The sequence below is a fragment of the Pelobates fuscus genome, chromosome 6 (assembly GCF_036172605.1).
Source record: "Pelobates fuscus isolate aPelFus1 chromosome 6, aPelFus1.pri, whole genome shotgun sequence".
Lineage (NCBI taxonomy): Eukaryota > Metazoa > Chordata > Amphibia > Anura > Pelobatidae > Pelobates > Pelobates fuscus.
The window spans coordinates 38,801,572-38,823,581 of record NC_086322.1 but is presented as its reverse complement, the minus strand read 5'-3'; the positions used below and the strand labels follow the sequence as shown (position 1 = coordinate 38,823,581).

General features: G+C 39.9%; 1 protein-coding gene across 4 annotated transcripts in view; it reads right to left on the bottom strand.

Annotated features, from left to right (window-relative positions):
* CTNNA2 (catenin alpha 2) overlaps positions 1-22,010 on the bottom strand; it is a 1,421,691-nt gene that overhangs the window by 1,250,941 nt on the left and 148,740 nt on the right. For all 4 annotated transcript variants that reach the window (XM_063457611.1, XM_063457613.1, XM_063457612.1 and 1 more), the window contains exon 2: positions 11,778-11,883. In XM_063457611.1, coding sequence (XP_063313681.1) covers positions 11,778-11,879 — 102 coding nt within the window. In that variant the 5' untranslated portion in view covers positions 11,880-11,883. The remainder of the gene's footprint in view (positions 1-11,777; positions 11,884-22,010) is intronic.

Below are 22,010 nucleotides of genomic sequence, written 5' to 3'. Positions count from 1 at the left end.
CAGCTGAAAGCTTCAAAACTATAAGTGCATGCATTAACACAAAAAGTTAAATCTAGCATCTGATTGCAGGATAAAACCAGGAATGGTTAAAGGATCTTAACACAGGATCTTAATTGGAGTAAAGACGAGACAAGGGGTATGATAGAAACATTTAAAGACATAAAGGGAATCAACACAGTAAAGTAGGAGACTATATTTAAAAGATGAAAAACTACCACAACAAGAGGACATAGTCTTAAATTAGAGGGACAAAGGTTTAAAATTAATACCAGGAAGTATTACTTTACTGAGAGGGTAGTGGATGCATGGAATAGCCTTCCTGCTGAAGTGGTAGAGGTTAACACAGTAAAGGAGTTTAAGCATGCGTGGGATAGGCATAAGGCTATCCTAACTATAAGATAAGGCCAGGGACTAATGAAAGTATTTAGAAAATTGGGCAGACTAGATGGGCCGAATGGTTCTTATCTGCTGTCACATTCTATGTTTCTATGTTTTTATCTGAGAGATTAGTAAATTAAGAATGAAGATACTGCAATGGAATGTACTGTATATCATGTCAAGTCTAATGAAAAAAAACATTTCTAAAAATATCTGGAAAACACTCTATATTTCTATAGTTTCAACCTTGATTTGCACACTTTATTTCCAGAGATCTGCCTATCTAAACATTTGGTCAGGAGACCTAGCTTACTGACACTCTTTTTACCTGAACCACAGAATAATGTATGAACTTAAATTAGACATTGATTGAAATTTGATGATTTTATTGCTACCATAGTATAGTTAATCAAAGGCACACAAAGTTATAAAATGTTGGAATGATCCAACCACGACCTGCATCCATCGCAATGAGAAGTAGTTGAATACGTTTTACTTAATATCAGCTAAAAATGTCTATATATTGATTGCTGCATGGATCCTGAATAAAACAAATTAGTCATATACTAAGTATATTTTTTATAAGATCTACCGGATATTAATTTGGAAGCAATATACACACAAATTATTAAAAGCTCTTTCTTATACAGGTAAAATAGATGCAATTTCAAATGAAGCTTTGTTGTTGCATAGTGATGCAATTACAAAGGAGTCACTACAGAAGACTATTGCTTTCTGAATTTACTTAGGATGAATAATGACCTTATGGCTAAGGGAATAACTGACATGCATCCCAATTTATTACGCATAGTCCTGGTATTCCGATCATTATAGATAAATGTACAGTGGAACCTCGGAACTCGAACGGTCCTGTTTCCGAACAATTCGGAAGTCGAACAAAAAATTTGGAGTAAAAAATGTCTCAGTACGTGAAGGATCTTCGGTACCCGAACATACACAAAGAGCAATGAGTAAAAATTGGCTTTGTACACGAACGATCTTCGGTACCCGAACATACAACAAAGAGCCATGTCTCATTTTCAAGTCAGACAATTATTATAAATAATTGTGATAATTGTCAACCGTAAATTTTTAGCAAGTTGAAAGGCAGGAACCACTCAAATAAATGTAAGGTGCTTATTATTAGAGTGATCTCTGCATACATATAAATGTAAAATGCTGGAAAATGTTGATTCGGTTCTCGAACACTTCGGGACTCGAGCAGCCTTCGGGAATGGATTAAGTTTGAGTTCTGAGGTTCCAGTTCCAATGCAAGATATCTCACTGAGCATCACAGGAATAAAACTCATAGTAATTTACACATGTTTATTTACTAAAATGAGCATTCAAAGCGAACTCAATGTGGATTTCAAATTTAAGGTAAAAGTAGCGACAACTGAGACTTTTTTCTAAGTCAACTATGCTTCCCGGTCAGCTTTTATTTAGCTCTATGTCACTTTAGATTCTCAATTTAATAAATAATCCTGACAGTGTGCATGAGCAGCAGTAATACACAACATACTGGGGGGTCGTAGTGGTTTTGGTTCCTTTCGCAAACTGTTTGGTAATAGTTTGACTTCTTGCTTGAGGTCGCACCTTCCTTCCTCTATTGCCAGAAGCTCCCAGCCAATGAGCTAGCCCTGCTTTGCTTTCAGCTCCCACTTCCTACTGAGATGAATTAACGAGAGTTTTGAGTATTTATACTAAAGGAGCAATAGTGCACTCCTGGCACCATAACTACTCCAGTGCACTCAGAACTTTTGCCCCAAATTTTGAAATATGATTGTTAATTCACAGTCATTAACTACTAGTAAGTAAACCCTTTCAGTTTTTTTTTTTTTAATTCTTTATTTTTGTTGTGCAGAAGCTTTTAACAATCGGTTGTGAGGTACCCCAACAGCATTCCTCCAACGCATAGTATACAGTTTAACAGAGAGGTACATGCAATATCTAGCACAAATTTTATGTTTAAAGGTAGTTGAGTATGAGCATTGTAGTAGGTAAGCTTAAGTAACATTAAACTTTGCGTCGCTATTGTGTTCAGGCATCTGAATGCATATCTGCTGAGTGTATGAGTAGAGTGTAGCGAGATGCAATACTGGAATGTACAATGTGTAAATATAATAGGTCTAGACAATTTTCTTTAAAAGTGAGTAGAGTTAAGAACAACAGAGGGTCAACCGGCCAGGTGTCGCTCGGTACAGTGAGCAGGCTCGTTGTGCTACTGCCTGAGCTATAAACATTTATCGCAATACAGTAACCTATCCATGAGTATGTGCGTTCAGATGCTGAGTAGTACCTAGGTATAAGCATGCGAGGCAAACTTATCAGAACAATATATACTGGCTATCAGCGGTACTGTCTATACATAAGGAGGATTAAGTATACTTATGGAAAGCACAGTGCATATAAAAACAGAAAGTAAAAAGATTAAACAAAGATAGGGTATATGCATCAGGAGTAACTATAACTGAGGGTGACCCCTCGGTGGTCCCCAAGACCCTTCATTTGCGAGTCCAACTCATGCAAGACAAAAAAGACAGAGAGCTTCTGAGTCTGTTGCGGGTGCCGTTGGAACAACTTGCCAGGAGTGGGAAAGTCCTCAGCTCCTCTTTGGAGCCAGCCAGTTCCCTGATGGAGCCAGACTAAGTTTTGCCATGATAGTCCTGGTGTCAGGCCCAGCAGCCCGCAGGAGTGGAAGCAGGTAAACTCAAAGTAGCATTCAGGCAAGGTGTTCGACGTCTGTCTGATCTTTGCTAGTGGCAGCAGTGATTAACTTGGTTTGTGGTGCAGCGTAGTCGTGTTGGGCCTTCCTGGTAGTCGCTGGGGCCTAGGTCAATCATGACGAGGTAATAAGATGGTGTCCCGCAATAGCATTGGAGATTCAGGTGTTTGGTGTTTAGTCCGATGTAGGGACAGAGTATGTTTTGTATAGGTCTATGTCCCTGGGTATTGGCTCATTACATTTGTTCGTCAGGTTATGTTGGTTCTGCCAGGTCGTCTGCGTTGGGTTCATCACCGGGGCTGGCCAACAGGCAGACCGGGTCTTACCGCCCTTTCATCCGATGCCTAGTCTGTAGGGAGGTGTGCGGTCACGTTGCCGTGAATTTACCGTGTTCAGGCATCGTGAGGCAACCCTCCAATTTCTGTCATGCTGCAGGGTCAATACCTCGCTGTCCAGCGTTCGGCGTCTGCTGAAGGCCGATGTTAGTCCGAGCTGGCGTCTCTCACTTTTACTCCTGTTCGTTAGGGAGGTTACATAGCGTTGTTCAGACGGGATTCCCTCTTTGCCCCAGGACTGTATCAGAGCTGGTGCCATCTTGCCACGAGCCTGGGAGCCAGTATGGGCCATTCGGGATAATGCGGGGAGTCCTGCTGGTCGATGCTGGTCACCGTGTAGCCGCTCTCCACTGATGTGGCCGGCACCAACGGGGTATGTCCCTTACTGCTCTCAGCCTGGGAGGGCTTTTAATGTGTGAGTTAGTGGCGAGGGACTTTGTTGTGCCCTGAGGTGGAGTCCCGGATTTCCCAGCGCCGTAAACCCTGTCCCGGGTGAAAGGATTGCGGTGTGTCTTCGCCGGTTGTAGACGCAGTGCCAGCTTGGCCCAGAAGCGGTCAAAGATATCTGCAATGGAGTCTTTAGCATGGCCACTGGGGCCTGATGGTGCATGTTGGTGCTGTCGCATGTCTCTTGTGGTTGGATCATGCTTTTCCGCCATGTTGGAGGCCCCCGCTCCCATGCTGCTTGAGGGGAGCGCCAAGACTGTCGTGTTGTAGTGAGGGTGGGGTGCCTCTTTTGGCGGGGACCGGGATATCCCCCACCGGTCCACACGGGGGGGGGGGGGGGGGGAAGCAGTACTTGCTCGTGTAAGGGTTTCAGTGTCAGGCAGGAAGGCGGCCGTCCTTCCCCCTCCCTCGCCTCTCCCAGTAGGCCCAAACCAGTTGATGCGGTTCCCGGACAGATCGGGTATCGAGTAAAGTGTCTCCGGGTCCGTAAGAGCTTCCTTAGTCCAGTGGGCTGTGTTGTGGGTGAGTCGTGTCACTTTACCCCGTTTTATCAGCATAATTGAGCCTTTGTTACAGGAGCTCATGTTGTGCGTCTGGTCGCTTCGCTAGCTCGGCTCCGCCCCAAGTTTTTTGTTTTTTATCAGTGCAATTTACTAATATATTGCTAAATGGTCTAAATAACTATAAATAAAGGTTTTCTAGATTTTTTTTTTTTCACAACCTATTTTTGTACTAATATGTAGAAACTATGATGGTGAACAGAAATTGTGCAGTGCTAGATCATTAATGATTTAAATATCCCAAATGTGCATCCCTCCCAACTCCCAAGCAGCAAAGAATTGTGGAGTGAAAATATAATTTTCACTCCACAATTCAATACATTTTAGGGGTTTCTGGAAAATGTTTTTGTTAATTATTTTCATAAGCTTATATCTTTTTTTCCCCAATATATTTTAATAAAAATATTAGACCCTTGACAGTGTTGTTTGTATTTAATTGTTAAATAAAATGGAAAAAAAAGGAGGGAAAAAAGGGGATAAAAAAATTTAAATTATGAGAAGGGGAAAATATATATATATAAAGAAGAAAAGAAAAATAGAAACAAAACAAATGATGATTGGGTATTTGATATTGTTGACACTGATGTCAGTCAAACATGACATAACAAATACCATATTCTGATGTGAAAAAAAACCAAAAAAACAATATACATTTGGGGGAAAAAAAAGATAAATATTATGAAAATAATGAATAAATACATTTTCCAAAAAACACTAAAATGTATTGAATTGTGGAGTGAAAATGGTATTTAATAATTATTTTGTAATTATTAATAATTTTATTTGCTGTTTTTTTTTTGTTATTACATGGCTTGGGAAGAATATTTTTGTGTCTGTAAGCCCAGTTGACGGCAACTCATAGAACTTTTTCCCCCAAAATCTTTTGCATCTTTGTATTTGAATTAACAAACGAAAATACACATACGAATCAATGTCACAACACTCACTTTTCCAGCAAAGAAGTAGTTAATCTCTGCTTGCTGAGCAGTCATTATGGAGATAATTGTTGTAGCTATTTTTGCAACTCTACCTTGCATAGAATTTCTCCAATAGTTGCTGTCTAATTCAGGCATCCTTGTCAATATAGATTATATTGTTAAAATGCACAGTGTGTGAAGGCTTCACGATAACAAGGTAATAGAACAATACGGTTTGCTTACTCATAGCTGGAATTATACTTGCAAACACATAAGGCAAACACACACTAACAAACACAAACACACACATATAATTGCATGTGTTTAACCCCTTAAGACCGCAGCCAAATGTACAAGTTGTGATCCAAAAAAACGTAAACAAAACCTGGCATTTGCGCTATATGTCTGTCCAACCATAATTCACCTCTTTCATATTAAATGCACCCCCCATTATTATATATCATTTTATTCAGGGGAAATGGGGCTTTCGTTTAACATCAAATATTTAGGTATGGAACATAATTTAATATGAAAAAAAAATTAAAAAATGGGAGAAAATAAGATTTTTTTAAATTTTTTTAGTTTTACGTGACATTCTAACTGTGAATGTCATAATACTGTTTGCTTTTACTGCAATACAATACACATATTTGTATTCAACGATGTCTCGCGTGTAAAACAGTACCCCCTATGTACAGGTTTTATGGTGTTTTGGGAAGTTACAGGGTCAAATATAGCGTGTTACATATTTCAGTTTTTTTACATTGAAATTCGCCAGATTGGTTACGTTGCCTTTGAGACCATATGGTAGCCCAGAAATAAGAATTACCCCCATGATGGCATACCATTTGCAAAAGTAGACAACCTAAGGTATTGCAAATTGAGTATGTCCAGTCTTTTTTAGTAGCCACTTGGTCACAAACACTGGCCAAAGTTAGTGTTAATATTTGAAAATGCAAAAAACTAATTTGAACGCAAATTTTGGCCAGTGTTTGTGACTAAGTGGCTACTAAAAAAACTGAACATACCCTATTTGCAATACCCTGGGTTGTCTACTATTGCAAATGGTATGCCATCATGGGGATAATTTTCATTCCTGGGCTACCATACGGTCTCAAAGGCAACCTGGCGAATTTTAATGTGAAAAAACTGAAACGCAAACCTAATATTTGACTCTGTAACTTTTGAAAACACCATAAAACCTGTACATGAGGGGTACTGTTATACTCAGGAGACTTCGCTGAACACAAATATTAGTGTTTCAAAACAGTAAAACGTATCACAACAATTATATCATCAGTGTAAGTGCCATTTGTGTGTGAAAAATGCAAAAAATGTCACTGTCACTGACGATATCGTCGTTGTAATATATTTTACTGTTTTGAAACACTAATATTTGTGTTCAGCGAAGTCTTCCGAGTAAAACAGTACCCCCCATGTACAGGTTTCATGGTGTCTTGGAAAGTTACAGAGTTAAATATAGTGCTAGACAATGTAATTCCCTGAACTTTTGGCCTGGGTTGGCAGGCAGGTCCTGCAAATTGTAATTAATAAAATGACCTAATTATGTAAAATTATTACATAAATATATGCATAGAATTATTATATATATATATGTGTGTATATATATATGTGTGTATATATATGTATATAATTTTTTTTAATTATTTTTATTTATATATAGGTATATACATAGTGATATATACGTATATACTTATGTATATAGATATATATATATTATTTCGTTCTACATGTATTTTGATATCAATATATATATATTAATTTTAAAATACAGTTAGAACGAAATTACGCATGTTTATATATTTTTTATCTATTTTTTTTTTATTTTTTTTTTATTTATTTTTTTAACGTATTTATATATTTATTTTTTATTATACATAAATATATATATAATGAAAATTATATATATTTAATCAATATCATTGTACGTGTATTTTGATATTAATATATATACCGTATATACTCGAGTATAAGCCGACCCGAATATAAGCCGAGGCCCCTAATTTTATCCCAAAAAACTGGGAAAACTTATTGACTCGAGTATAAGACTAGGGTGGGAAATGCAGCAGCTACTGGTAAATTTCTAAATAAAATTAGATCCTAAAAAAAATATATTAATTGAATATTTATTTACAGTGTGTGTATAATGAATGCAGTGTGTGCGTATGTGTGTGTGTATGAGTGCAGCGTGTGTGTATGAGTGCAGTGTGTGTGTGCATGAATGCAGTGTGTGTGTGCATGAATGCAGTGTGTGTGTGCATGAATGCAGTGTGTGTGTGCATGAATGCAGTGTGTGAATGCAGTGTGTGCAGGGCCGGTGCAAGGATATTTGCCGCCGTAGGCAAAACATTTTTTGCCGCCCCCTCCCCCCCCATATGTCCTGACTTCCCCTCCTCCTCCCTCAGTGGTCCTTACCTCCCCACCCCCGTGTTCCTTCACTCCCCCCCCCAGTGGTCCTGACTCACCCCTCCCCTAGTGGTCCTTACCCTCCCCTCCCCTAGTGGTCCTTACTTCCCCCTCCCCTCCCATAGTGGTCCTTATCCCACCCCCTCCCTCTCATAGTGGTCCTTATCCCCCTTCTCCCTCCCATAGTGTTCCTTATCCCCCCCCATCCCTCCCATAGTGGTCCATATACCCCCCCCCTCCCTCCCATAATGGTCCTTATACCCCCCCTCCCTCCCATAGTGGTCCTTATCCCACCCCCTCCCATAGTGGTCCTTATACCCCCCCTCCCTCCCATAGTGGTCCTTATACCCCCCCTCCCTCCCATAGTGGTCCTTATACCCCCCTCCCTCCAATAGTGGTCCTTATCCCCCTCCCTCCCATAGTGGTCCTTATCCCCCCCTCCCTCCCATAGTGGTCCTTATACCCCCCTCCCTCCCATAGTGGTCCTTATCCCCCCCCTCCCTCCCATAGTGGTCCTTATCCCCCCCCCTCCCTCCCATAGTGGTCCTTATCCCCCCCCTCCCTCCCATAGTGGTCCTTACCCCCCCCCCTCCCATAGTGGTCCTTACCCCCCCCCTCCCTCCCATAGTGGTCCTTATACCCCCCCTCCCTCCCATAGCGGTCCTTATACCCCCCTCCCTCCCATAGTGGTCCTTAACCCACTACCTCCCTCCCATAGTGGTCCTTATACCCCCCCCCCTCCCCCCTCCCATAGTGGTCCTTATACCCCCTTTTTTTTATTATTAATTTTTTTTAATTATTTTATTTATATATTTTTTTTTCGTCCCCCCTCCCTGCTTGATATATGGCAGGGAGGGGGGCTCCTTCCCTGGTGGTCCAGTGGCATTGGTAGTTCAGTGGGGGGGAGAGGGGGGCTGGCAGAGCTGTACTTACCTTTCCTGCAGCTCCTGTCAGCTCTCTCCTCCTCCGCGCGGTCTGTGCAGCTCCCTCTGTCAGCTCCCAGTGTAAGTCTCGCGAGAGCCGCGGCTCTCGCGAGACTTACACTGGGAGCTGACCGAGGTGCTGAACGGACGGCGCGGAGGAGGAGAGAGCTGACAGGAGCTGCAGGAAAGGTAAGTACAGCTCTGCCAGCCCCCCTCTCCCCCGGTCTGTATTATGGCAATGCAAATTGCCATAATACAGACTCTGACTCGAGTATAAGCCGAGTTGGGGTTTTTCAGCCCAAAAAATGGGCTGAAAAACTCGGCTTATACTCGAGTATATACGGTATATATAATTATGTATATATTAATATTAAAATACACGTAGACAGTGTATGCATATTTATGTGTATGTGTGTATATGTGTGTATATATATACTTAGATCATATATATAATAAATATATATATGATCTAAGTATATATAATTTATTTTTACACTGTTTTAACATTTTTTATTTTTTTTTCAGACAGCAGGGGGAGTACCTGTCATTACAGGCACTCCCCCTGCTGGCAATGCCTTGGACGGCTATGCCGTCCATGTGATCGCGGGGTCCTCGCAAGGACCTCGCGATCACATGGCCCTGGGCGGCTGAAGAGGACGCAGGGGGACTCCCTGGGCTCCCAGGTAAGTCCCCCATACCGCGATCGCCGGCGTGGGATCGCCGGCGACCGGGTAAGTACATAAGATCGCAGGGCGTACTATGCCGTCCTGCGGCTTTTAGAGCCACCAAAATAAGGACGGCATAGTAGCTTTCATGATGCTTTGTCATTCTACAGACATTCTAGAACCATTCAAAGCATCATATGAGTTGTAGTTCTACAACATCTGGGGATCTACTTTTTGGGCACCCTTGATTTGGGAGCTAAAGCCCCAGATGAGGGACTCTTTAGCCAGGGGTCTCAACATTTAAAGGGACACTATAGTCACCTAAACAACTTTAGCTTAATGAAGCAGTTTTGGTGTATAGAACATGCCCCTGCAGCCTCACTGCTCAATCCTCTGCCATTTAGGAGTTAAATCCCTTTGTTTATGAAGCCTAGTCACACCTCCCTGCATGTGACTTGCACAGCCTTCCATAAACACTTCCTGTAAATAGAGCCCTATTTGGGCTTTCTTTATTGCAAGTTCTGTTTAATTAAGATTTTCTTATCCCCTGCTATATTAATAGCTTGCTAGACCCTGCAAGAGCTTCCTGTATGTGATTAAAGTTCAATTTAGAGATTGAGATACAATTATTTAAGGGAAATTACATCTGTTTGAAAGTGAAACCAGTTTTTTTTTCATGCAGGCTCTGTCAATCATAGCCAGGGGAGGTGTGGCTAGGGCTGCATAAACAGAAACAAAGTGATTTAACTCCTAAATGACAGTGAATTGAGCAGTGAAATTGCAGGGGAATGATACACTAAAACTGCTTTATTTAGCTAAAGTAATTTAGGTGACTATAGTGTTCCTTTAATGGAGATGGCAGTGTTTTTTTTTTTCATTTTAAAACAGAGAAATGATTCTTAATGAATACATTTGAGCACAAACACAATTGTTTTGAAATGTATGACTCAATTTCATGGTAAGTTCTAATTAAGATATCTACGGGAGTTCTGGATAACTTCAGGATGAATGGGTATCATGGGAAATGTAGTTCAAAAATATTTGAGGTTCCAAGGCTACCCGTCAATGTTCTAGGAAATCTAAAGCAATTTACCAGTTTATTGCTAAACTACCGTACTTTAGCACATTTTTATATAAGTGGCTTTTTGAAAACACTTTTATTTCTTGTTTAGAAAAGTGGATAGAAAATAGCTAAATAAAGAGCAAAGGAAAATATACATCCGCTAAAGTAAATTCCGTGATTTGGCAAGCTCCAGGCAGTGATGTATAAGAAATCTAAAAAATGACAAATTTATTTTCCTCTGCCGTCAGTCACAAAACAGTTATACTCTGCGGACACTGACAGTAAAGATGAAATAGTTAGAAATGAATATTAACTGTTAAAGGAAAAAACTATATGCTCGGGTATCAAACTGCACAAGAAGAGAAGACAAGATTCTTTAGGAAAAAAATAAAACAGCAAACTATCAATCCGGAATGAACAATTCTTGCTATGGTTTTATTCCTTATAAGGATGGAAAAGCTCAAGCATCATTGGATGCTTTAGTTCAATCTAATTTTCTCTTAGTTGGTCTCCCCAGAAGTCGAACAGCTCAAGCCCCTCTTACATTTCATCCTTGATTTATAGATATGCCCCTTCTCTGTCTCTCCTCTCAACCTTCTCCTGTCTGCTGCTCGCACCCTTACTGCTAACTCGCGCTTGCAGGGCTTCTCGCAGGGTGGCTCCCTTCCTTTGGAACAGTCTGCCTACCCCCATCACACTCTTCCCTAGTCTTCAATTATTTAAGAAGTCCCTCAAAACCCATCTGTTCAGAAATGCTTATGGACTCCCAGCGTAACGTATCTATACTTATCCATATCTGTCTCGTGCTCTCCTAAAGAGCCATACTCCACTCTCACCTCAACCAGTTCTGCTACTTGTTTGGCAGCTGTCACCCTTGCTGCCCTGTTGTGTTTTTGTACCCCACCTCCTCTAGACTGTAAGGCCGTTTGAGCAGGGCTCTCATCTACCTATTGTCTCATTTATTGTAAATTCCACCCCCCTTTCATAATATTGTAAAGCACTGGAGAATTAGTTGGCGCTATTTAAATACCAATAATAATCATTGGTCAGCACATTTCTTTTCTTTGTAGCTGCAGTCCCAATTATTGCCAATAGGGACACTTGAGATATAATACTCAGTTACTGTTACCACCACTTATATAAAGTTGAATAGATTTGTTTAATTGCATTGTTCTGTTTTCCAACGATGTGAACATATAGAAAAGTATTGTTTACACATAAATGCATTTTATTTGGACACTCCACAAAGACAAAAACTATTTTTCCCAATCCTGCTTTTGCCACTGCATATATATTTATATCATGTAACTTGCATTTTTTTTTTAAATAAATCTTACCTGGGTCACGAGTGGCTCCAGTAGACTCTCCACGGTAAGTGTCCTAATTTCTAAACTTTTGGGGTCCCATTTCAGAATGATTGGTGATGTTGCCGAAGTCATGGTTCTACAACACATAACAATAAAGTATATATGTTTAGTAAATGGTGAAATTTATAGAATAAACACTTTAATATGCACAAAAGCTAAAAAAAAAAAAAACAACTATTACGGACTAGTACAATATAATGCATATCTCAACATCATTTTCTTTCTTGTTGTGTATAGTTCGGTTGGAATTTTTTTGTATGTTTTACTTGTTTCTGAAATATTTAATGAGATATGCAGTTATGTTTTATCCTCATACAGAAGGTAAAGGTGAGATGTGATAAAAATGTATTCAATTCAGTCAATTTTTTGCTTCTCAATGTTTATTTATGAGACGTTTCCATGCAGTATATGATTAGAGTTACTTGACACCGTGAAACTCATACCAGCTATGATTTTCAGGCAGCAAAGGAGCAGAATCTCCAAACTTTGCATTACATATTTAAAAGAAGAAAAACTACCACAACAAGAGAACATAGTCTTAAATTAGAGGGACAAAGGTTTCAAAAGAATATCCAGAAGTATTACTTTACTGAGAGGGTAGTGGATGCATGGAAAAGCCTTCCAGCTGAAGTGGTAGAGGTTAACACAGTAAAGGAGTTTAAGCATGCGTGGGATATGCATAAGGCTATCCTAACTCCTAACTATAAGATTAGGCCAGGGACTAATGAAAGTATTTAGAAAATAATTGGACAGACTAGATGGGCCGAATGGTTCTTATCTGCCATCACATTCTATGTTTCTATGTTTTTATGTTTCTACCTCCAGTATCTGTATAGCTATATCAATAATATGGAATAGATTGGAGGACCAGATAGATGTCCTATGTCCCCTGACACAGTTTTCCTGCATTCTAATACTTAACCCTGCAGTAAAGGTATCACAGGGCAAAATTATACTTCTCCTGGATAGTACCAATAGTTGTGCGCACTTCACGTACCTTACAAGTCCCAGCTACCTTTAATAGGCTACTTCATAGCGTTCTTTAAGAGAGTATTCACTGTAACTGAAATTAATTCAATTCAAGAAAAAGCCCAAAAGTAGCTTTTTAAGAAGCTTTGCCACCTCCTGGTCTGGTGAGAGTTCACCGCAAAAGCTGAGAATCTCTGGGATTTACAGCAAATACAGGAACTTGCATAATTAATTTATATTCTTGTTCTATTCTTTAAATATATTTTTTGCAATTGTATATAATTCATTAAAATGACAGTCATCTTCAGTCTGTGGTATCCCATTAATAATATTTTCATCCATCCAAGCCATTGTAAGCTTAGCTGTAATTATTTGTTCAGGATTTGAAATCTTTCATCTTGAAATGGTATTACAATATTAAACCCCTAGCAGAGTTATTTACTAAAGTGTGAATTGTTGAGAAAGAGGCAAATAAAAGCATAGTTTACATGGATGCTTTTTCCAGTAATTAGGCTTAAAAGTTCAAGTTTGGGGGCGGGACCGTTTTTACCTTTTCATTTGATGCAAAAATTATTTTCAGAGATACACTAAAATCTATGAAATTCTCCCAATGTAAAAACTCTTTTTCTGCACCTTCATTGTGTAGAATTATATTATTCTGCTCACTGAAATGAGTCTTTGCATTTCTAAATGTCCAGCAAGACTCTTACAGTGAAATTTCAAATGTATTATAAAATTGTATATTTCTGGCTAACAAGAAAAAAATAAATACACATTTGGCTTAAATCTGTAGGATATTGAATGGTAAAAACACAGTAATGTCCCATAAAGGGACACTGTAGGCACACAGACCACTTCAGCTAATTTAAGTAGTCTAGGTGCTATGACCCTTTTGCACTTAGTGCTGCAATGTAAAACATTGCAGTTCCAGAGAAGAAGAGGGCTTTGCAGTTCCAGAGAACTAGAGGGCTTCCGGAATCTAAACAGACTTTTGGTCCGTTATCTGATGCTGGATGTCCTCACAGACCTCCAGCGTCAGATTCTCCCCATAGGAAAGCATTGAACAATGCTTTCCTATGGAGAGAAATGCTTTCCTATGGGGAGGCCTAATGCACGTGGCCATTGCCATGCATGCACATTAGGTCTCCTGTCGGCTGACGTCGGCTGGGGAGGAGCATGGGCGGAGCCTCACCCAGCGCCGAGGGACATCGATGCTGGATTCATGTAAGTGGCTGAAAGTGTTTGTTTTCCTGGCAATGTAGGATCCCTTTAATTTATACTTCTGTCCTTTTGAAATTTACCTAAAAGCTTTGGTTTTGAAAAAATGGACATTACAGCTTGAGAAGGTGATGTATGTACCTTCAGTGATCTACTTAACATTTTAAACCAATTGTTAAACTGTTCTTTGTAGAGTGGTGTAGAGTGGTGGCTATGTTATAGTTTCAAATGTTACAATTCAGCTGCTGTAGTAGCAAAAATAGGACTATTTTCAGTGACAGAACTAATTTAGACAGGGCTTTGGTGCAAGTATTGTTTGGGGCCTACCTCTAGCGCAAGGTTGGCCAAAAGGTGAATCCTCAACTCTCACAATGCCTTGCCACCTGTGGAGTTACCATGTTCTCATACTTGCATGCAGGCCCGGACTGGCCATCGGGCAAACCGGGCAAATGCCCGGTGGGCCGCGATGGCCATGGGCCGAGGCCGGCAGGAAAGACCAAGAGATCTCCCCTGCCGGCCCATGCGCAGCAGCACCGGCCCCAAGATGGAGGTCTAAACCATCACGGGCCGGAGGGGAGATCGGGCAGTGAACCGGTCACCCTACGCGCACGGCGAGCAGCTTCCTTTATCTTCTTCTCGCGAGCTCCGAGATTATCAGAGCGTTGCCATGGTAACCGGCGGCAACGCTCTGAAAAAACGGCGCTCGCGAGAGGGAGAGAGACCTTGTCTGTACCCTGCGGGGTACAGACTGAATTACCTGCCGCTGGACCGCCAGGGTTGTGTGTGTGTGGCATAGCCCCCCCTTACTGGACCACCAGGTATGTGAATGCTCCCTCCCCCCCCTGCAAAGTTAAAAGGGGGAATACATTTTTTTTTATTTTTTTTTACTTTTTAATAATAATAATTTAAGGCCATATACACACACAAACACATTACACACATACAAACACACTACACACACTGCACCCCTGCACTAACACTCACTGCACCACTAACACACAAACATTCTGCTTCCCTGCACTAACACACACTGCACTAACACACAGACATACTGCTCCCCTGCACTAACACACACTGCACTAACACACAGACATACTGCTCCCCTGCACTAACACACTACACACAAAGCACCCCCTGCACTAACACACAAACACACTACACCCCCTGCACTAACACACAAACACACTGCATACACTATATACCCCTACATACACACTACAGCCCCTGCATTAACACACAATACACACTCTATACCCCTATATCCACACTGCACCTCCTGCACTTACACACAAACACACTACACACTCTCTATACCCCTTATATACACACTATTCCCCTGGCACTCACATACACACACTAAACACACTCTATAACCCATAAACCTACACTACACTCCCTGCACTCTCATACGTTATACCCCTATGAACACACACATTACACCCCCTGCATGCACCCACACTAATTTATAGCCCCTATAAATACATATTCTGCACCCCCTGGACACACACTACACCACCTATGCATACATTATCCCCCCTATACACATGTGCTCTACAGTTCCTATATGCATACACACACTAGAGCCCCTAGATACACTCGCAAACACACAGTACAGCTCCTTACATGCACACACTCCACAGGCCCTATATAAATACACACACACAAACACACATACTTTACAACCCACACACACACACTACAGCCCCTAGCCACATGCAGTACGCCACAAACAGACCCCTTCACATACACAATTGCTCTACACACATGCAACGTCCAAACATATACAACAACACAAGGAACATCCCCACACATGCACAACACTCTTTAACAGTCCGGTTCCTGTTTTGATCTCTGGTATCCCACTATTGAGGACACCAGAGACAAATCGCCAGCAAACGCAGCACAAACTCAACACCCCCTTTCCCCCCCCAAAAAAACAACTCATGGCATTTATTTTAGCTCTGGAGGAGCGTCACATTAACCTACTCATTTGGTGGGGGGGGAGGGGGTGTGCGTGTCAATGGTGGTGACATGACATGCCCCCTTTCTGGCCCCGCCCCTAATAGTGGGCTGCTCTGCCTTTAATTGCCCGGGCTGAATTTTTGTCCCAGTCCGGCCCTGCTTGCATGTTTGTATTTGTGAGCAGAGTCTGTGTGTTTCAATGCATGCTTTGTTGGTGTTTGAACGCAACTGTGTATTTTTTGTAAAAGTTTTGTTAAACTAAGATACCCTTCACCCATTAAGCACATCAGCAAGCTTAAGTAATTTTGGGGTGTGCAGTTGTCCTTTAGGAAACCAGCCAATTCGATTTCAAAAGCTAAACACACTAGCTGCCAACATTCTATTGCGTTGAAAGAAAACAGACTGTGAATTAAATTATGATGCTCACAAAGCCCACAGGATGTCTTCATTTGGTAGAAATCTTTGCTACATGTTTATATTAAAAAGCTGAACAGATTTCTGTAAATAATATCAAAGCATGTGCTTGCACTGAATTCATTTCAGAAACTAACAGAAATCAGGCCGTTCTATCCATGACAGTAACAATACACACACAGTACAAGCATGCATGCTCAGTCATACTCCAATTCCATTTAATGCTCTGTCATACTCAATTTTTTATCTGCATTGCCCTTTTAAAAATGTCAGGGACATACTGTAAATGTATATATAATTTTAGATGACGTGTAAAATGGTAGAAACATTACTGACTATAAGAAATGTAAATTTCTGCTAATGATATTTAGCTGTATGATGAATTTGCTTAATAGTCCTGAAAAATACATATTGTATTACAAAAATTATATTGTTCTGTTTTAACAAAATTTACAAAAAACAGTTTGAAAAGAAATACATATTGTCATCTTTTTATAGATGTATACACAGTACAGAAATGCAGACAACAAATATGCAGAGCAAGGCAGACAGAATGTAAATCGATGAAGTGAAACATCACATGGTGTTAGATTTTACAGAAACCGGCAATATAAAAATGCTATGTTTTGTTTGGTTGGTTGTTTTTAAGACACGATCACAATATTGTTGTACAGCGTTTTGTCGACATCTGCATTAAAGGAAAATAAATGCCTTCACAGAATCAAGCTAGTTCTACAAACTCAACATTTCTTTTCATTTTATAGGTTGAAAAAATGCTCCTGACGGTCATTGTTTTGTGGTTCTTCAGCTGACTAGCATGTGATGAGAACAATTCTGTGCCCAGAGGTTCATGCAAGCGATGACCAGTTTTCTGTAAAAAAAACGCAGGCCATTTATTATGCAACATTGAATGAGCTTAAAACCATGACTGGAGCATCAAGGGAGAGTCTGACGGAGCACTATATTTAATGCACTAGTGAATTTTGAGCACATTAAGATTTTAATTGGAAGCATGAATTTTATTTTGTTTTTGTTTATTAGGCACATTGTCTTAATTGCTGTGCAACAACCGCAAAACTTTCAGACCATCAACGGCAAGGTGAAAGTAATTTGCTGAGTAAGTCAAGGAGTCGTTAAAGCTATGAGCATGTTTATGAGATTATAAGGCATGAATCTCATGCAGTTTGCTCGTACAGTCCTTGGGTTCCCTTACATTAGACTATACTATGCAAATAGTGTTTGCAGAGATGTCACAAGTGACCCTGACATTACATAGCTCTGTTGTTACATAATTGCAATTACATGAATGTTCCTAACAGCTGGGGCAAATGAGGTCACTTGTTGCATCAGCAGAGCAACAGCCCATTGGAAATGTACTTAAAGGAATACTAAAGTGTTAGAAAAACTGTATTTCCTGATGCTATAGTGTCCCTGTGCCAGGTGCACATTTTTTTTTAGAGATTTACTTACCTTGTTCCAGCTCCAAGTCTCTCTACTCACCTATATTCCCTCAGCAGCGTCAAAGAGGAGGCATGGCCTCCTCTGGTGTGTTCCAATTCAATGCCCCTCATCGAGGAGCACCGTGCATGCATTAAAACATTCCCGTACCATGTGATTGGGATTTACTCGGTCAGTGAGGCAGAGGTGCGTCTAGTGACCCTGTCATTCTGACAGCCACTAGAGGAGGACTAAATCCTGCAATGTAACCATTGCAGTTTCTCAAAAACTTTAAGGTTTTACTTTGCAGGGTTAAGGGGACAGGAAGACTACACCCAGACAACTCCACTGGAATTAGGGGATCTGGGTGACTAAAGTGTCCCCTTAAATACAAAGAATCACAAAAACATGCAGTCACTTTCACAGTACCACACTACAGATGTGCTATAATATAGGAACTGTCACATATCTTCATTAACTCTAGTGCATACTATTTTATTGTTTACTGGGATGAATAATGCAGCACAATTAAGTAAAAAAAAAAAGAATTCTTCCCTATGCTGCAATTTGTCATTGTGGTGACAGCCCCTCTATGATGTTTCAGGCCTCTAACAGAAAAATGATGTACACAATGCACAATGTGTTAACTCATTCCACACTTTGCCTAGAAAAACATGTAAATAAAAACAAAAGAAAATAGAAAAACAAACAATGATGTTAGCACATCTTATAGTAAATGTTTAGTTGGGTTTTAGGCTTTGTTACAGCTAAGAAAGTTATGATATCTCTTTAAATATCCTTAGACTCAATACCGAAAAACTGAACTGATGATTGCGATGATCAATTCCGTTTTTTGGTATTGAGTCCAAGGATGTTTAAAGAGATATCATCACTTTCTCATGGACAACTCACGCATACCTCTGAACCTTTCAAATGGAAAAGCGGAACCCTATAATGTTTAGGGGTGTGGCAAGGGGTAGGGCAGTTCTGAGAAATATTAGATAATATAGTAATAACAATGTGTGAAACTAAAAACGTTATTTAAAACAAGAACAAAGTATCTTATTTACACAGACTGATTTCGAAACACAATTATTGCAGTTTAAAAGGACACTATAGTCATCAGAAGAACTACATACAGCTTGTTGTATTTGTTCTGGTGAGTAAAATCATTCCCTTCAGATTTTTTGCAGCAAGCACTGTATTTTCAGAGTAAAGGCAGTGTTTACATTACAGCCTAGGGATAACTCCACTGGCCACTCACATGGCTACTAGAGGTGCATCCTGGGGGCCGTGTTTGGCTTGTGCTGGCACTGCCTCCTTGACAGTCTCAGCCAATCCTATGTGAAAGTATTGTGATTGGCTTTTGTTCAACATTTATGATTATGTTAGCCAAGCAGACAGATCAGGGGAAATGTCAGCAGCAGCAGACTTGAATAAAAGTAAGATGTTGCTATATTTAGTGGAGTAATGGGAGGCCAGGTGGCCTAGATTGTGGTTCTAACACTATAGGGTCAGGAATACATGTTTGTGTTCCTAACCCTATAGTGTTCCTTTAAGGACACATTATTGGGAGAATTATTGGCATGGCTCTGTTCTAAACGTATACACACCAATAAAAAATGGAGTTCTTAGAACAGGACAAATGGGGTTGGACCAAAAACAGGGACTTTCCTTCCCTAAACAGAGACACTTGAGAGGTAAGCGCTTATGGCCGGCAAACTGAGGGTGTTTATCAGGATCATACACCCAACCTGAACAGATTAAAATGCACAAAGACACACAACAACCAAAGGGCACGGTTGACTCTGTGGAAGATAGAACATCTCATAATGGTAGAAGCCCCCTGGAACTTATAGGGATGGGACACATTTATTTTCCCAGTATTATGTGAGTAGGGCTTCTGTATCTTCACATATATAATCACAAGTAAAGCAGTGGAAACACATTTCCGCCCAAAAATACAAAACAAGTGCTGTAGTAAGCATTTGTCTCATTGTGTCCCAGCAAGCTCCAGAGAACACCAATAAGAATAATTCTCTAGGAATACACCTTTTCAATAAAACTGAATTCTAAACTTAGTGCATTTTCAACAGAGGCAAAGAGAATAAGATGTCATATTGCCTGTCTCTATCGTAAAAGCCAATGTCATGCAGGAAACCAGCTGGCAGGGAGAGCATCATTGGCAACTTTACCCCCAGCACCAGCAGCAGTATCGGTTTTCAGAGTGTGTGCCTGTGTGTGTCATTTTGTGACTGTGTGCCTCTTTCTATGAATGTGAATCTGTATCAGTACATGTCTGTCTGTGTGTGCATTTCTGTGTACATGCCTGTCTGTGTGTGTGTGCTTGTGAGCAACTGTGTATACTTGAGTGTGCCTGTGTGTATCTGTGTTCCGGTGTGTGCATGTCTATGTGAGCTGGTGTGTGTGTGTTTTGTGTGTCTATGGCTTTGTGTATGTATCTTTGAATTTGAGTGTTTGTGTGTATTTAACTGTGAGTTTGTGTATATGTATGTGTGAGTATGTATGTATCTGTCAGAGAGGTCACCAAGATGTAGGTTGATGCCCTGGGTTTAGTTTTTCCTCTGCCAACTCTTAATGCTAAGAGTGGCTTATAAAGTGAATTATAACAATGTATAATCTTCATGGTTGGAGTCTACCTTATAATACAGCCAGCAACACATTCGTTTAATTCTGGCATCCCGTTACCTAGACCCACTCTAAGATACAGTGGTGAATAAATGATTATTCCCACAAAGACTCAGAAATAAAATCTATTCCACTATATGCTAGTTATGTATGAGGTCAGTCTGTCAAGGTAGAACAAAGACAATATTTCATCATCTTGGGTTTCTTATGTAATCCAAAGAGGATTTTATAAAGAACATTTCTTTTTTTTTTTTTATTTCTTTTCTTTTTATTGTATAAAAGTTTTAACAATTGCATGTGAGGTACCCCAAAGGCAATCCTCCAGCACATTGAAACAGCCAGACACAAAGATATATGTTAAAACACGACAAATTAAACAAGCAAAAAAAAAAAAAATTATAACCAAAAAAAAAACACACCATGACTATTGAAGGCATACATATGCTGGCAATATATTGTAATATAGACACTATGTAGAATTAAACACCGAAGGTTTCCACAAAGAAAGTGCAGTGTTCCATTGAAAACCATCATACACATATGTATATTGCAATCGCGCTACATTTGTCCACTGCCAACCGCTATCTGATGGAATTCGCACCAAGAATTTCCATGGTATAGCTGTTATATTGATAAACATAAAAAAAAAAAAAAAAAAAAAAAAATAATAATAATTTAGACTACAAATAAATTACATTCTCTGAGACTCGATATGGGGGAAGCACAATCCGTTATCATATATTCTGTTTATTTGTCCAGGGTGACCATAGTTTGGCCACATCTCTAGTACCAAAAAAGGGGTTTGATTCCATCCTGTACTGATAATCTATTTGCTCCATAATATTGTGCCATATTAATGGGATAGAGGATTTCCAGGCCCTAGCTATACATATTTTAATGGCAAAAAATATATGGGTCAAAAGATATTTTTGATATTTATCTTGCGAAGGGAAACCAATATTAAAGAGAAAGAGTTGAGGGCTAATTTATTTTATCTCCCTAAAAATAGAATTAATAAAGCCAAGCATTTGAATTTTTATATTATTAAGACCCCGACACTCCCACCATATGTGGTATATAGTACCCTCCTCGTTTCCACATCTCCAACAGTTCCTAGAATATACAGATGATATTTTATATAATCTAGCCGGTACCATATACCACCTATATATTATCTTTAAGTGTGTTTCATAGAGAGAGACGCTATGTATACAACGCTTAACTAGGAGTGTAGCATTGGTCCATTCCAAAAGTGGAAAGGATTCCCCAATATCTTGTTCCCATTTAACAAAAGAGGTAGCATGAGAATCTTGTTCCATTGATTCTAGCAATTTAGTAAATCTAGAGATCCCTCCCTTCTTTTTATATAATACAATAAGGGGATTAACATTGTGGTCCTTAAGTATGGTCCTAGATAATAGAAAATTCTTAATCCTTAGATATTGAAAGAGATCTCTAGGGGGAAGATTATACTTTTCTTGCAATTGTGTAAATGGGATGGGTTTAAGTCCATCCCACAAATCTGAGATCTTCACTATACCTAGGAGTGTCCAA